Source organism: Epinephelus lanceolatus, chromosome 19, assembly GCF_041903045.1.
Source record: "Epinephelus lanceolatus isolate andai-2023 chromosome 19, ASM4190304v1, whole genome shotgun sequence".
NCBI classification, from domain to species: Eukaryota; Metazoa; Chordata; class Actinopteri; order Perciformes; family Serranidae; genus Epinephelus; species Epinephelus lanceolatus.
In genome coordinates, this window is record NC_135752.1 from 17,918,258 (window position 1) to 17,936,057 (window position 17,800).

The window sequence follows — 17,800 nt, forward strand, 5'->3', positions numbered from 1 at the left end:
ACAAGTACGTAGCACTTGAGATTTCGTGCAGATACATGATCTCTCTTTCTCCTCAAGTGCCTTCTTGTGCTGTTGTTACTTTTTTGCATCCGCAAAGATCCCTATCATTGCTGCCCGCCCCACTCTCTCTCTCTCAGATACACACACACACACACGCACACACACACACACACACACACACACACACACACACACACACACACACACAGTATCAACACTGTCTTTAGACATCAAACGGAACTGATACACAAAACCAGTACAGGACTTGTTTACTAGATCAGAAGGAAATGATGTACTATCCCTCGCCCTACCTCCTATATATTCATTCAGAACAAAAAAACATTCACAAACACACAGAGAGGTGGTTACACTTTAAGGTAGTATTGTCCTGTATCAGGGAAGCACATCTCTATCCCAACTCCACCCAAGAGCCGTGCACCATGAACATGGAAACATGATGACAATGTGCTGTTGGTTTCTGATTAAACTATGACTTCAACTCGCACAGACTCACTTTCACAGCCAGTTTCAACTGCTTGATAACTTAGCACTAAGGCAAAATTAAAAGGACTTCAAGTTCTCTTCATCTGCCATTCAGTTATGCATTGGGGATGTCAAGTGTTATAGTCATTATGCTACTTATGACTGAGAATAAAATTCAAAATATATATTCAACACAAGACAGAGTAAAAGTGGAATATTTGGCAGAAAGATTTCTGTCCATTGCAACAAGTCATTCTAATGAAACAAGTAACTGCTCTACAGATTGACAAATAGCCCACTCCATAAGTGCCATCCAAAACCATTACAAAGGTTTATTGCAAAAATGAAACCATTTTCTGAATTGACACCGGTATGATTGAGGTTTGGTTAAATTTAGGAACAAAAATGACTCGGTAAGGGTTAGGGCAGGAAACCAATCTTGGCTTCTAGTAGAAAACCAGAATGTATAAATGATGGTCTCCCATGTCAAAGTCAGACACTTTGTTGACCAATCCACCACCCTGTCTTCCTTCCTTTGTGGACTTTGTGGCTCTATAATGTCACACTATTAAAATCTCTGCTCAAATCATTTGTAATTACTGTGGCTGCTAGATCGTGCCGTCCCTTGACAAACTTGTAATTTTTGGGCATTATTACTTATTCCGCCAATTTTGTTGGGAGCACCATCTTCTCTATTAGGTTGATCGTAATGCAGAAAACAAAGGTTAAGATATTGTAACCCTAGTTCTTTTAGCACTAGAGAATGCATGCTCGTGAGTTGTACTTCCCATAGTATAATACTTGTTACTCGGAGAGGTTAGAAGTAGATATATATTACATTTATCCATTATACTTTGTAAGTAAGTTAGCTCTATATGCTACGGTGGCTACGAAAGGTATACTAAATGGATAAACATGCTACCTTTTCTGTATGTGAATAAAGAGCTACCCTGCCACAGGAAAGATGTAGCTCCTAAATTTTATTGTCTTCTGTTATGTTGCCAGGTGATATGGTAGTTCATTTTCACACTGTGGTCCTTAAGCTTTAGCTTCTATCTTTGTCTTTTTAACCTGTTTTTGCTGCAGAGTCAGTTTGATATCCTGGATATATCAATTGAAGGCATATTGCAGATCCTTCTGCCTGCTTCTCTTTGACATTATGTTTTCATTTTTCCAAAAAATTAGACAATATTTCTTAAGGGAGTGTCCTTAGTGACAGTGGTCTCCATGCTAGCTTGAACAGCTCCATAGACCATCAGCAGCAAACAACAAAAGCGCAGGGCTAGGCAAAGGGTCAATTGCTTTTGGCATCTGTATATTCAGTGAATTCTGTTCAACAAATATTACATAGAAAATGGCTCTGGTTCATTTTCAATTTCTTTTGTCAGATTTAGGAAATTAGGTTATATCTTTTGGGAGAATGACGCTCATTCCTCCAGCAGGGATCCAGAGATTCTGAGAAGCCAAGGAGCACTGAAGCTGTTCTAGTGGCTTGTGGTGGCCCAGAACCTTACTAAGACACTTAACATTGGTTTGCTTTGTACACTCCCTTTGCACTTATAACCTCTTTCTGGGCTTCAGTTTTCCTCCCCCCTTTGTATCCGTCTTTTTCTCTCACACATGAACACACACACAGACACCAGCACAGACACAGGCACTAGAAGGACAATAATGGTACATATTGTGGGATGGATGCTAGTGGTTAACCAGACACTAACTTCAGCAGAGAACTTTACTGTCATTTTGGCTTTGTGCCGTGGTAATGACATAGTCTTGGGAGTGTGGTTGGCTGAGATCAAAGGGCTTCTCAAAGTGCCAAGTCCTCAACAAAAAAAATGACAGCTGACCCCCCCACCCCCATATCTCTATTATACATCATGTCAAGCATAGGGATCTTGGTGTACTTACATAGTGTCATGGTCATTGTGACTTCACTTACTGTAAGTTTACTATACAGGAAATGGGTGAGTGACAAAGACACAGAGAGTGTGTTGTAACCACATTGTGAATTCAATTTAACCCAAGAGCCATTCCAACAGCAGCTTAGCTCCTGGCAGGGTCACCCTAAAGCTTATTTATGCATGGTCACTCAACGCTCTCAACAGTTGTTTCTTGTGAAACGATGCTATGTCGCAACATGCTTCACATTTATACCTCTGTGACTTCAAGTAGAAGGAGAAATAAATTATTAAAATGATTAAGAAGAGTTATGCTGTGGCACAATTAACCTTTCCTACCCTCCAGGTTCTGGCAAGGCTAAAGTTTATTCACTTTATTCATGTGTCATACAAATGACAACATTGTCTGGCTTTTCTGACAGCCTTGGTTGCCTTGAAGTGATGAGTAATTCCATGGCAATGAGCTATCCAGAGACACTGTATGAAAGGCAGCAATGTTACTAAATGGCCAAACTGATCTTGTCGCCATCTGCAAAATGCAAGCAGTAGCATTTTTCTGCTTTACATTGGTGAGTAAGTGCAAGCTGGTGTCAAACTGTTTCAACAAACATCACTCAGTACGTTTACATGCACAGCTTAATCAAGCTATGCTCAAAATTCGATTTTGGCATCTAATCGGACTTCTGTCCTTGTCCCAGTTTACAAGCAACTGAGAAAATCGAATTACTGACGGGAACGTGTCCTCCTCCTCAACACTAGGTGGTGATATGTGTCGTTTCAGCAGGTTAATACGCCCCCCTTTCCGGTTGACCTATTACGTCACTTAATAATAAACAACTGGAGTCAGGCAGCAGACCGGCATTTTCGAACAACAGCGAGATGGATAATTGTACAGCTTGGTTTATCTCGTACGTAATGTACACGTTACTGATTGTGCAGATAAGGTGCACGCTATCCTTCGTTGTCATGGTGATTTCGAGAGGCAGACAAGAACACCGTATGCTGTTGGAGGGCTACAACAATAGCATGTCTTGTCTGTTCCAGGGTCATACGCCAGCGCGGGGGGGTGTGGAGCATGCGCACATGCATTGTCTAGTTTAACTCCGATTACAGCGTATACATGCCGGAGAAAATCGAATTCCGATCGCATTATCTGGGTGTCTTAATCGGAGTTGGAGAACTCCAATATTAGTCAGAGTAACGCATTTACATGCACTTCAGTTGTCCAGTTATAGTCGGATTAAGGCAATAATTTGTTTTTTTCAAGTGGCATGTAAACATACTAAGTGATATAGCCATCCTATAGATTCTCATGAATTCAGTAGAACGGGTCCTGATATGACACACAAAAGCAAGAAAATATAAAGGTAACTACTGTACATTGTCTCCACTAGACTCACACCAGCATTAATTATTGTGGACCAATTCATTCCTTAGAAATAACTCCAGAAATCTGTTGTCCCTAAAATACTGCACTATATCCTTACATACTATCCCTGATGGTATGCAGACTGGATTTAGTCTTAGCAATCATTGATCTGTTACCCACAGAGGGCATACTTCTTTTTCACATAGCAACATGTGTTCCAACACAACAGAAGTCAACTCAATGTCAGGGTACAGCAAGTTCTCACCAAAGCTAAGATTTGTACCAACACAATGAGGTTACTTCATGAGTTCACTTCAAACTCATTTTCCAAGTCAAATATAAAGTGCTCAAGAAGTAATGTATTCAGAGTTGTCTCCCTTGAATACAGAAAATAAGCCCTGCACCCCAGCAGCAGTTATCATTTCTCAATCCTCACCATTTTAATACTGATGACAGTCATCTCAAAGTTGCCAAGCAATTTACTTCCCCAACAGCTCCAAATCCCTGTCAAGGGCAATACTGGATGTGGGTCTGTATCAGCAAAGCCACAGTGCTTTTTGCACACTACGTTGCTCAGAAAGATTACATCAAAATCTCAACAAAGATTGTAGATCAACAGTATACCATAAGTGACTATGCAGCTCTCAGATGAAATGTCTATAGGCCTTTCACATCCCCTTCCACCAATGGATCAAGGTCACCCAGGAAAATCAAACCCCTTATGTAAACAATCGGCAGCAAGCTGAGAAAACTAGAACAAAGTGCTCTTGATAGGGAATGTGATCCAGATACCTAAAACATGACAATCCACTGGGCACTCTATAGCTGATTCTGGTTGGCACCGAGAGCGACTTTCGGCAGACACAGCAATTAAAATACCAGATGCAAGACATCACTAAAGGCTTCTTTAAAATAGGTAACATCTTCAGTAACATTGTCTGCTACTGATCAGCCACTGTGGTGTTTTATATGTTGCTCTAACGTGGCCACATTTAAACTGAATCCATGAACAAAGGCAATCCCACAGCCTGGTCTTCATCTCCAGAACCAATCCTCACATGCTTCATCTGTGGCATGAGCCTCCAGGACAGTCGCCATAGCCACATGCATGCAATTGCACAATTGCTTCAGAGCAAAGCCTGTACGGGAATCTCGACTCAGTTATTTGAGGCCATGTTATGTTATCTTTGTTTTCCAAGGGACTACCATAAGCAAACAAGTGTGCACGACTGTGTGTGCATTTTGTGCGAGCAGATTTTTTTTTGTTTGTGTGCACACATGCTCCACGCTGCAAGGACGCAGTGTAATCAAAGTTCATTTGGAGTTGAAGAGATGGCATTTGATGCTGCTGTAGTGCATGTTACTAGAGTGGGAAATAAATGTCAGTCATTACATCAACATGTACTGATGTTGGTGAGGGGAATGGGCTTTGAGGACACAATTTGTGATGTAACAGTGTACCTACAAGCTTTGCAGTTCACAAGGTGAGAGAACATACAGAGTGAAAATGAGGGCCAGAGAGAGATAGCGACAAGACTGTTGTGTTTTGTTAACCTGTGTTTGCATATTTTCCACACACGCACATGCACTTGGGTGTCCACACAGAGTGGACAGTCAGTGGCCTTGTAATGAGGTGATCTCATCACATATGATCCTCAGGGAACAGTGTGTTCTCTACAGTAAAAGTGCTTATTGTATGAACATGTGTCCTTCACAGCAGAAATCCTTTATTTAATGGTTGTATGGACATGTTCCACTGGTGTCTCATTCCTCTCAGAGAATAAACCATCTGCAATGTTGTTGGTTGGAACACATGCTCGGACAGAAGTGGTGCCACATAAATATCAAATCCATTAAATGGTGTCGATTAAACTCCTACTTTTGTTTGGGTAAGTCCATGCCAAAGTGTTCTTGAGCAAGGCACCTGACCACAGCTGCTCAAGAAGACCTAGTTCATTGGCCTTGTAAAATGCATCATCAGCAGTGGGAACAAGCTCTACAGCCAACATCACCGCTTCCAACATCACACACATGCCTCAGAAGAGAGCACTGCCAGCATAGAGGCATGAGGCCGAAGAACAAAAAGTTTCTCCTTTATACCGGGTTAAAGCATCTATGAACATACAGTTTAACAATGTATACTGATGTCGCTCATAAAGGGACAATTCACCCTTCTTCTTACCTATAGTGCTGTTTATCAGTGTAAGAGTGTTCTGGAGTGAGTTGCTGAGTGCTGGAGATATTGACCATAGATATGTCTGCCTTCTCTCTAATATAATGGAACTATATGGCACTCAGCTTGTGATGCTCAACATGACAAAAAATACATTCACAACACTCAACAGCAATGTTGTGAGCAGTTTCATGTTGGAACTATTTTCTTTGTACCAAACTACACATGCTAGTTGTATCACCACACAGAGGGAAGCGTGCATCTACTCATGGATGAGAGGCTTGTGTTTATGACAGAGCGAGATGTAAACATGTGTAAAACAATAATAGCTAGCTCACGGTAACTTGCAGTATCGAACTATTAGTTGTCACGTTACAGCTCAGACAAGGAGGACGCCATTAGTGTTCACGGGCGCCATTTAGTTCCATTATATTGGAAAGAATCATCTCTACAGCCGATATTTCTAACACTCAGCAACTCACACAAAAGCAATCTAGACTGATAAATAGCACGACAGGTATGATGAAAAATAAATATGCATTTTTTATTTTTGCGTGAACTGTCCCTTTAACATCAAAGAAAGATACAGCAGGCTGCTTCCTTTAATATTTGGTTTAAACAACAAATACCCTGAAAGCTATCAAGAAACTGAACGATAATAAAGTTAAAATGACGAAGAAGGTTTTAAAGTTGATACTATACTTCAACAACATGCCTTAGTTTTGTCTCTCCATGTAAGGGAGAGGGGATTAAATAGGATTCAGCCTAATGCACTTTTATGTGTCTGAAGCTTTGTGTGTGTATGTGCGTACATGAATGTATGCCTCGCCCTAATGTTTTGGCCAATCAGCCCCTCTCTGCGTTGCGACAGCAACAGATCAATGCTTCCACCGAGCCTACGTGGAATCGATGGCTTCTTCTCTCGTCTTCAATAAGCATTACTTTAATGAGAGCGGCAAACTTCTGCATCCACCCTGGGAGACATCTAATTAAATGTCCCAATCTCTAAAATTACTCAACTGGCAAACATGCTAAATTAGTTGTTTTTTCTGTAAGTGTTTTGCAGACATTGAGGCTTCATTGTCATCATTGTGGATGAGACAGCAATAGCACCAAATCATCAATGAATCAAAGACTATACTGCATGATGGAGTGATGGGGAAATCTGTTTGTAGTGATCCAATTTGTTTAATATCAGATCAGGACTCTAAAATTGTCTGGTTGCTTCTAATGTGTAATAATCACAAAGATGAAGGCATGTTCTAGAAAAATCCATCCAAAACGTCATAAATAACACAAACTGGATGACCTTACCTTTGTAACAGCAGGGTACCCAGCAGTCACCTCTCCAGAGCAGTAGGGCTTCTCCTCATGTGAAACTTCGACAGTGGAGGCCCACTGGTCGAGGAAACCACTGGGGGTGTAGAGGCCACAGTCTCTCACGCCCGTCTCACGCTCAAAGTCCTCACACACCCCATCGCCATCATAGTAGTAACACATGCTTGGCTCCTCTGCAGGTGAACAGACAACAGAACAAAAAGCTGTAGTTTCAAATTGATACTTATCTGTGTTTCATCTCTATTGTGCTTTTTCCATAAGGTGAGGTGTGAGTACAGCTAAAATTTTATTTTAAAACAGATTCTACATATCCTCCGCCACCACCCCACTTTTCCTTGTCTTGCATGTTATAAAATGTACAGAGCCATACAGGTGAGGTTTTACACACTTTTAGCTTCCCTTCTCTCATCCTTTTGGTTTTTTAGAACACATGTACTCCAGATCCTTTGGGATCTAACCTTATCTCTTATTTTGGAAGGTGATGAGAGGACTGGATAAAGATGGGGGAGGAAGGTGTGGGATAAAAGGTGCATGGAAAAAGGAGGGTGAATTATTGAGTGTGTAAGGAGCTACAAAAACAGAGGGAAAACATGTTCATGTCAAAAGGAAACAAACAACAAGAAGGCATGAAAGAAGGAGAGCAATATAACGAGAGCGACAAACACAGAGAGAGGAGGGGACTTGGGGGGGAACCAGACAAAGTCAAGAGGTAAAGAAAGATACAGCCGTAATTTTTACAGATATCCCACCCGGAGTTAAGGTCTGGAACTGGAAGCTTATGGACTGGAGGAGAGGGGAGCAGAGCAGGGAGGTTGCCTGGGCCTCATTGCTCTCAGCTCTCAGCTAAAGCAGTGTCAGCCGGTGGGGTTCCAGTTAGGGGGAAAGGCGGCATTCTGTGCCAAGTTGGCCGGGGCCTCCTCCTTGAAATTCCAGCCCTCTCCAGCAAAGCCAAAAACTCAAGTCAGTTCTGTGCTCTGGCAATGGTGAAACGAGGGGCTACTGAGGGGGCATACAGAATACGCTCCCGCCACTCACTCAGCAGGAGCAGAGGCGAGGAAGAAGGGAAGGAGCGAGACATGAGGAAGCTCAAACAGTGGCTTGTGAAAGCTGCACAAGTAATAGGTAGAGTGTGAGCTAAAGAGAGAAGGGGGGGGGGGGGGGGGGGATGGAAAAGGAGACAAAAAAAGGGTATTGCTACAGTATTTGAAGTTGGACAGGGATAGAATAAACAGATAACGGAAAAAGTGGAAAGGTGATTGAGTGCAAGGGCAAAAAGAAGAGAGCCCTACAGCTTGAAAAAAAAGGACAGCGATGAGATGAACAAAGATGGATAGAGACAGAGAAAAGAAAGGTCCAGAGGCTGTCAGAGCAAGCTATACCTGCTTTTTTTATGTTAGTTGTTTTCAAGACAGCACCCCAAACTACACTGTCAACATGTCAAAGTGGGGCAATCTGACCTTTAAAACCTTTGCTTTTGTGATAGCAGGAGTATAAGAATATGGCTTTTAAAAAATCAGATTGCATTTCCTTTATGTTTTATCTGCACCTGTGTTTACCGTGGCTCGGAGCCCTGTTGAAACATAACCACTGGGATTGTAACGCCAGGTGGGGTCATGTGAAAAGAATGATTTTCGATTTCGTCAATTCCAGATATAATTCGACTCAATCGTGTGAATAGCCTATTAAAGCTCATCCAGACTGTAGCACCCTGGCCCTGTTGTATACTTAGTGTCAATTTTCCATCCAACTCTCTCATTCACTATCCAACACACTGACAAGCAGGCACTCTCTCACACATACAGACAGATGGACAGAAGGTCCCATCATTATAGTGTCAGATTTCTGTGCAAAACTACAACTATGTCAGACAGTGTTGGACACACACACACACAAACACACACATACACACACCCCTGAGCGCTGCAGTTGGTGGAAAAACAGCCCAGCCAACGCAGTCATCCAGCAATCTGACAGGGATTAAGTGGCCACTTCACAGAGGCTCACACATGTGTGTGCATGCATGCATGTACTGTACACACACACATACAATCACAACAGGGGGGTGAAATGATTGTCTACAGCAGGAGAACTGGACAGGAAACCATCCATCTATTCATAAAACAAAACAACGTAGGAGATGCCAGTCACTCAACTATGTAAAATAAGATGACTCACCCTTTAAGAAAATAATGATTTCCAGATCTTTTTTTTATTTTTTTTTCAACAGGAGGTCAAAGTGATTATGATATCTAATGGCGTTTTTATTCTTTTGAGAAACGCATGAAGTACTTGCATAGAAGACGCCCAGATATTAAATCTGTTCATTCACAAAGTCAGCCTGTGGGTCCCATTGAAAATGTTCTATTTTGTGAAATAATACATAGTAACCACAATAAACACAGACTTGATAAATGTCACATGTACATGTCTTTTAAACTCATTTTTGGCCAGTAAAATATGTCTAAGCTTCAGTCAACATCATTAAAATAATCGACATACTATATGTACACACAGCCCTGTTGCCAGGAGAAAATGTGAAAATGTTGTCATTGTAGATTTCTGCAACCATGAATACATAACATTTGGATGTTACACAAGTATTATATCAATGTTTCTAAAGAGATGTAGTATATGGGCTGACTTCGTAAGCAGGAGTTGGAGGGAATGGTGGATGGCTTTTACAGAGACATCACTATGTTATCTGTCAGAATAATTTGGATAGTGGCTTGAAAAGTGTTTCCAGCAGGGTTTGTGCCCCCAAAGTTGGGTATTTTAAGCCAAAACATTATCTTTTCCTAACCGTAACTATGACATAACCAAATGGGTTTTTTGCCTAAACTTAACCACATGTTAGCCAAAGCATTGTCAAGATGTAAACTTTTAACTTATCCTAACAATGTGCAAATGTGATGTATCCATGGTTTACAGAAACATACAATGGCAAAAAATTTGCCTGGGGATTGGGCTGGTACACATTACACTTTAATAAATGTGCGAGATACAGTTTGTAATACAATATCTCATGACCAGTTTTTCTGGGGTGGCTGTGGATCAGATGCCGAGCGGGTCGTTCACCAATTGGAAGATTAGCCGCACGATCCACAGCTCCCCCCCCCCCCCCCCATTTTTTAAATAACTTTCTTTTCTCTGGAAATAAATCAAAACAATCCAACCTCTAATGAGTTATGTATTTTATTCTCCTTTTTCCAAACTGTGCAAGCTCTAGATATGTTTCACAAGCATATTTCACAAGCGATGCCTTGCTACAGGCCATACAGGGTCACTCCTTCACAGCTGCCAGTATGCATTACAACTGCATCGTTCTACTAGTGGTAATGAGCAGATCTGCTTGAGAAGTTGATCAAAGGTGCACTTAAGGTAAAGTAACTCTCCTATTTCAAGTATTTTTTTTTTCTCAACAGCAATCCAGAGAAAGAAACCAATGACTGCACTTAAACCTTGATGATACCTTTGTCCATATGACTTACCAATGCAGTTGAAGAAGGGCTCCTTCTTGCACTGACTGGAGCAGCCATCCCCATTCATAGAGTTCATATCATCACATTCCTCTCCTTTGGAACTAAAATAGCAGAATGAGGTACTTAGAAAAAATCCACACATGCACACTGCCAGACTTATAAATACCAACTGAATCACATCAGGAGTAAAGTTGAGTTTTCTGAAAATAAGAATGTGGGCGCCTGTTACCTCTGGATGCGTCCATCCCCGCAGTACGGTGCCCCCAGGTCGTGCACCAGAGGTGGGGAGGGCTCACTCTCACTCCGGCCGGAGATGGTTTGGACCTGGTAGGTATACACAATGTGTGGCGCCACATCCCTGCAAAAAGAGGTAAAGGTCATAGTAAGTCCACATATTTCAGGATAACGTGAAGCCTCGAAGAAATGCCTGATTAAAAAAAATCACATATAAAGAAAGGAGAAAGAGCAACTGAGAAAGATTCTTGGACCAGGCCTGCGGAGAATGGGTCGATAGGGCTACTGCTCTGTTTGCTAGTGTGTGTGTTGTAGCAATCTTTAGGTATCTCAAGTACCACTAGCACATCACAAATTAGCACATCTGTCTTAGTACACACTTCCACACATCTACCTATCCAGTCACTGCGTTTAAGCGCTTTGGGTCCAGCTTTGTTTTGTTTCCTCACCACAGTGATTCAAGGAGCCATCATGATGAATACACAATGGACAGGAGAAATACTGGGGGACTACTCACTTTGCCGGTGTAAGTCGCCATGATGGTTTCTTGAGTCACCATGATAAGGAAGTCTGAAAAAAAAGTCTGAAAGGAAAAAAACATAAATGAGAAAACTAAAACCATAAACAAAAAAAAAAATCAAAGCTGTAAATGAGAAACCGTAAGCAAAGCAACAAAACAAAACTCGAGGAAAGAAAACTGTAAGTAAAAAAACAACACAAGTGCAAAGTGAGGGTGCTGTCATGACATTAGCCGTCTTGTTTTATTATTTTACTCTTGCTTTTTCTCTCTGAACTTTTGTTTGCCTTTACATGTTGCCATGGAGTCTAATCATTTCTGTAGGATCTGCTCACTGGTGCCTGTGAGCCAGTGATCAAATAAATGACACACATCATGGGTCACGTCAGACTTTTCAAAAAAAAAAAACTGATGCCAGTCGCCTGTTTTATGAAAACACTTTGTTTCATCTGACTTTCTTAACTGGAAATGAAGCTAAGAACAGAAGTTTGAAGATAAACATGTAAAGGCAAGCAAATAATTTAAGAGGTTGTGTATTTATTTATCTAGTCTGACTATTTAAAGCAATTTGAGAAAAACAAAACAGTATAACTGATTTTCGCGTCAGCACTCTCATTTGCAGCTGTTGTTTACAGTTTTCTTTCCGTCTTGACTTTTTTCCCCTTTTGCTTATAGTTTTGGTTTCTCATTTGTAGTTTTGATTTGTCGCTTATGGTCTTGGTTTCTCCTTTATGGTTTTCTTTTTTGGCTTTCAGAGTTTTTGACCTTACCTTTTGTGTGTGTGTGTGTGTACTTGTACATGCACACAGTGAGGACCAAAAAACTTATTTTAGCAACAGAGTGGGGGCATTTTTGCAAAATGAGGACATTTTGGCCGGTCCTCAGTTTTTTAAAGGCCTGCTTGAGGGTTAAGGCTTAGTTTTAGGGTTCAGGTTAGAATTGGGGTAAGGGTAAGGGTAGGCATTTAGTTTTGATGGTTAAGGTCAGGGTAAGGGACTTGGGAATGCATTCTGTCAGTGAGGGTCCTCACAAGGATAAGAATACAAGAATATCTGTGTGTGGGGGTGTGTGTCTGTGTATAAGATAGATGACCAAGGTTAAGACATTATTTCCTTACATTCTAATTCAGATTCAGACATTCACTGATACTAACAATAAATGTTACTTCCCATGTTTTTTGTGAATTCTATATGCATTGACTGTTGTCTGAAGGTTGTCCTGCACACAACATAGTTTCCATTTGTTGTGTCACTGTAATTTTGTTTGGTCTGAATGGCATGCGATGACTATGTTAGATGACTAATACAGATCCACTTGGCTCCCTTGCCTATAACAGACTTGTTAATTGAAAATTGAAATAGATAAAAAACATGGTTGTGCTGTTTATTACAGTGATATGTTCAAGGACAGGATGTGCTCATCCTGGAAAATACAGTTTGATGGACCATTCTAAATACTATATAAACAAATAATTACTTAGCATTAAGTTCAAGCAAAATCAGACAGAAAAATGTACATTTTAAAAGTAAAATACACTATAAAGAAAAAGAGTGATTGTGTTCTCTATGTTATTCAATGCATAAGGGGATAGGAATGCATGATTGTACAATTATGGCTAGTATTGGATAAGTGCAGGGTTAAAATTAGGAATATGGTTGGAGAGCAACATCAGTAAATGAGGACCAATAGGTTAGCTTATAGATCATTTCATGTGGACCATCAAGTAGGCCTAGTATAGGTCTAATTTTGGAATGCCCTCTGCAATGTTGTACATGCAGTGACAAGCATGTATGGATACTGTACAGCTCACATGAGCACCAGGGCATATATGGATTCATATGCCCATTACACAAAGCAACTCAGACAAATACAAATACATGCTGGCACACATACGCGCAATACTTTTGTTCTTAGTAACACACTGCCAGCCAACTGTATGGCCTTTAAACTTAAACAACAGTACACAGGCATGAACCACTATTTCCACTGCTGCCAAATAATCCCCAGTGTGACAGCAATGCAGCCCGAGCAGCAAACATTGCCACAAAGGTTTCACCCAAGGCCAGAGATAAAGTCAGCAATCAAACCACGAAAGAGGGTGAGTGATGTGCAGGGAGGCTGTAGCTTTTTATGAGCTCTAAGTCAAACCATTCTGTTTAACATTTAAGTCCACTAATCACAGCGTTGGTGGTTTGATCCCTGGCTCCTCCTGTCCACAAGTGTCCTTGGGCAAGACAGTGAACCCCAAGTGTGGGTGAATGAGAGGCATTTACCATTTATTACCTCCGACAAGGAGGTTATGTTGTCGGTTTGATTTGTTTGTTTGTCTGTTTGTCAGCAGGATTACGGAAAAACTATTGGCCTGATTTTCATCGAGCTTGGTGAAAGGATGTAGAATGGGCCAACCTGTAATCCTCTGGGGTAGCCTACACATGTAGTTGTTCAAACTTCATACATGGAGAACTTGTTTGACATAATTCTAGTAGTTTGGGAACTATATCCAGACATATAGTGGTTGCACTTGCAGATTTGCGTATCATAGACAAGCTATTGGCTTTGGCAGATGTCTGCGCTCTCCAAGTGCTCTTAGAATATAAGTGCTGTCAAATGTTCTAATAGACATGTTTAATGAAAGAAGCAGGTACTCTGCATGCCCATGTACACATACACATACAGACCAATACATTGCATTACATAAAAGGTGTTGCTTGTGCACATACAGTACAGGCCAAAAGTTTGGACACACCTTCTCATTCAATGCATTTTCTTTATTTTCATGACTATTTACATTGTAGATTCTCACTGAAGGCATCAAAACTATGAATGAACACATGTGGAGTTATGTACTTAACAAAAAAAGGTGAAATAACTGAAAACATGTTTTATATTCTAGTTTCTTCAAAATAGCCACCCTTTGCTCTGATTACTGCTTTGCACACTCTTGGCATTCTCTCCATGAGCTTCAAGAGGTAGTCACCTGAAATGGTTTTCCAACAGTCTTGAAGGAGTTCCCAGAGGTGTTCAGCACTTGTTGGCCCCTTTGCCTTCACTCTGCGGTCCAGCTCACCCCAAACCATCTCGATTGGGTTCAGGTCCGGTGACTGTGGAGGCCAGGTCATCTGCCGCAGCACTCCATCACTCTCCTTCTTGGTCAAATAGCCCTTACACAGCCTGGAGGTGTGTTTGGGGTCATTGTCCTGTTGAAAAATAAATGATCATCCAACTAAACGCAAACCGGATGGGATGGCATGTCGCTGCAGGATGCTGTGGTAGCCATGCTGGTTCAGTGTGCCTTCAATTTTGAATAAATCCCCAACAGTGTCACCAGCAAAACACCCCCACACCATCACACCTCCTCCTCCATGCTTCACAGTGGGAACCAGGCATGTGGAATCCATCCGTTCACCTTTTCTGAGTCTCACAAAGACACGGCGGTTGGAACCAAAGATCTCAAATTTGGACTCATCAGACCAAAGCACAGATTTCCACTGGTCTAATGTCCATTCCTTGTGTTTCTTGGCCCAAACAAATCTCTTCTGCTTGTTGCCTCTCCTTAGCAGTGGTTTCCTAGCAGCTATTTGACCATGAAGGCCTGATTGGCGCAGTCTCCTCTTAACAGTTGTTCTAGAGATGGGTCTGCTGCTAGAACTCTGTGTGGCATTCATCTGGTCTCTGATCTGAGCTGCTGTTAACTTGCGATTTCTGAGGCTGGTGACTCGGATGAACTTATCCTCAGAAGCAGAGGTGACTCTTGGTCTTCCTTTCCTGGGTCGGTCCTCATGTGTGCCAGTTTCGTTGTAGCGCTTGATGGTTTTTGCGACTCCACTTGGGGACACATTTAAAGTTTTTGCAATTTTCCGGACTGACTGACCTTCATTTCTTAAAGTAATGATGGCCACTCGTTTTTCTTTAGTTAGCTGATTGGTCCTTGCCATAATATGAATTTTAACAGTTGTCCAATAGGGCTGTCGGCTGTGTATTAACCTGACTTCTGCACAACACAACTGATGGTCCCAACCCCATTGATAAAGCAAGAAATTCCACTAATTAACCCTGATAAGGCACACCTGTGAAGTGGAAACCATTTCAGGTGACTACCTCTTGAAGCTCATGGAGAGAATGCCAAGAGTGTGCAAAGCAGTAATCAGAGCAAAGGGTGGCTATTTTGAAGAAACTAGAATATAAAACATGTTTTCAGTTATTTCACCTTTTTTTGTTAAGTACATAACTCCACATGTGTTCATTCATAGTTTTGATGCCTTCAGTGAGAATCTACAATGTAAATAGTCATGAAAATAAAGAAAACGCATTGAATGAGAAGGTGTGTCCAAACTTTTGGCCTGTACTGTATGTACTCATGCTCTTCCCCCAGTGATGTAAAAATGTAAAAAAATAAAAAATAAAAAAAAAATAAAGAAAATGAAGAAACACAAACAAAAGATTTACAACAGGAAAGAGCATTTTCGTCATGACTATGGTCCTTGGCTTTTGTTTTTCCCCCTCATCTTCATTTCGCCATTCCTCCTGTGTTTGTTCATCACATTCCCGGCAGACGAAAGTAGACGAAGTTCAAGTTAGCTGTGCCGCCTCAATTATAAGAGCTGATGGACCTGAAGATCATGTAACAAAATGAATTTCCCCACAGCAAAATTCGTGCCTAGGATGAGATATTTATGTTGGCTTTATTACTATCAACACAGAATGTTTGACCTGACAGACTCTCTTTTATACTTCAGTATGTCCTGTTCTGCGATGTTGGCTCATGCTGGTGTAACTCCAGGCTACACTCAAACATGCCCCCTCTAATTGAATTAGTTTAGCCCCTGGAAAAGTCGAGCTGTGGGAGACTTTATCTTTGAGGAGAGCAAACACACAGAATAGGCGGAAAGAAGAGAGAAACAGATATAGCTTTGCAGGAAGGCAGCACGCAAATTTCCTTTTTGTGGATAACGAGAAATTCTGGCTATCATACTGTAGGTAATCCAATGCACAGAAAAGTAATTGCACCGCTTGATCAGGCCACACTGAGAGACATGGTCACGCAAGAACAAGCAAGAACAAAGAGACAAGTGGCTAGATCCGGCTGTGTGGGAAGTAAACAGAGAGGAGAACAAGAAAACACACAGAGAAAAAAATCAGAAGGAGAGGTAAGGAAAAGGGAGGAGTAAATGGGGACGTCTAAAATAGGGCCTGGAGTTATATATATAGGGCAGGGGGCTTCTGTGGAAAATATAATGAGGTAACAGTCATCTATTCCTCATTATGCTGAGGTTTAGAGGTATTTAGAATCAAGACGGTGCTCTCCCGATAGATTTGAATCAGCTGATGCTTAGTAATTCATGCTGTAGCCAGTTATTGGAGATTTGGAGACCAAAGACGCCTGAAAATGACAGCATTGTTTGCATTTTTACATCCTCCTGAGAAGTCCTGGGAATTTAGATAATCTCAAAGGCAGAAGTAGTGTGGTGACGGTGTACTGCCACAAAAGGTCAAGGTAGTTGACTGAGCACACAACTAAGGTCTCTCAGACCACATGCTGTGGTTTGCTACCACAGTCAACAGTGAATTACTTTAGCAAGTATAGCTCAGCTAAGAACTGCAAACCAGTCAACAGTGTCAATAGTGATCCACTGCAAACACTTTTTGAACCAGACCCACATCTGTCTCCTGTAAAAAGCTAAAGCTAAAGTTTTAGGTCTAGATCCAAATAGACCATTCTCAATTAAGCAAGCCTCAATTCCCCGAGCAGACCAGTTCAGTTCAGTTCAGTTTGTTACACATTAGAATGGTTATTTTTGCTTTTCCATTGTCAAAAGTTGTAGATGGTACCAACAGAACCTTTCCATTTGGTCCTGTTTTTTCGTTACTCCTTTGTTGAGGTGCACACTGATCCGATACTAAAAGGTGGAGCCAGAAACACTACAGTTCATTGATTTCTCAAGAGATTATCTTCACTCTTGCTCTATAAGGTCTTGATGAACAAACCCTTTTTTTAAAAAAAATACCCCATAGATTGCGACAGAGACTCTTAACACTCCAGCCTGTTCTTTCTCTGTTTTGAAAATGTTGGTGCAAGACCCCATTCCATGTACAATTAATGAGGCGCAGACGTTCTTCTGCATCGTTAGGGATGAGATAATACAGCGAGACCTAGATGGAGCAATGATGCTGCTATTACCATCCGGTAACAATTCTGCCTACATTTAAGAGTACGGTCTGTGGCAGAAATGCAAAACAGATCTAGGGTTTAGGTACAACTCTGTATGTATGGGTTCTAATGGTACTATTCCTAAAGTTTTTGGTGGAAAC

General features: G+C 41.3%; 1 protein-coding gene across 2 annotated transcripts in view; it reads right to left on the minus strand.

Annotated features, from left to right (window-relative positions):
* Window positions 1-17,800, minus strand: part of pappaa (pregnancy-associated plasma protein A, pappalysin 1a) — a 117,164-nt gene that overhangs the window by 62,262 nt on the left and 37,102 nt on the right. For both annotated transcript variants that reach the window (XM_033646882.2, XM_033646881.2), the window contains exons 8-10: window positions 10,970-11,098; window positions 10,750-10,841; window positions 7,238-7,434 (exon numbers count right to left, since the gene is read on the minus strand). In XM_033646882.2, coding sequence (XP_033502773.2) covers window positions 7,238-7,434; window positions 10,750-10,841; window positions 10,970-11,098 — 418 coding nt within the window. The remainder of the gene's footprint in view (window positions 1-7,237; window positions 7,435-10,749; window positions 10,842-10,969; window positions 11,099-17,800) is intronic.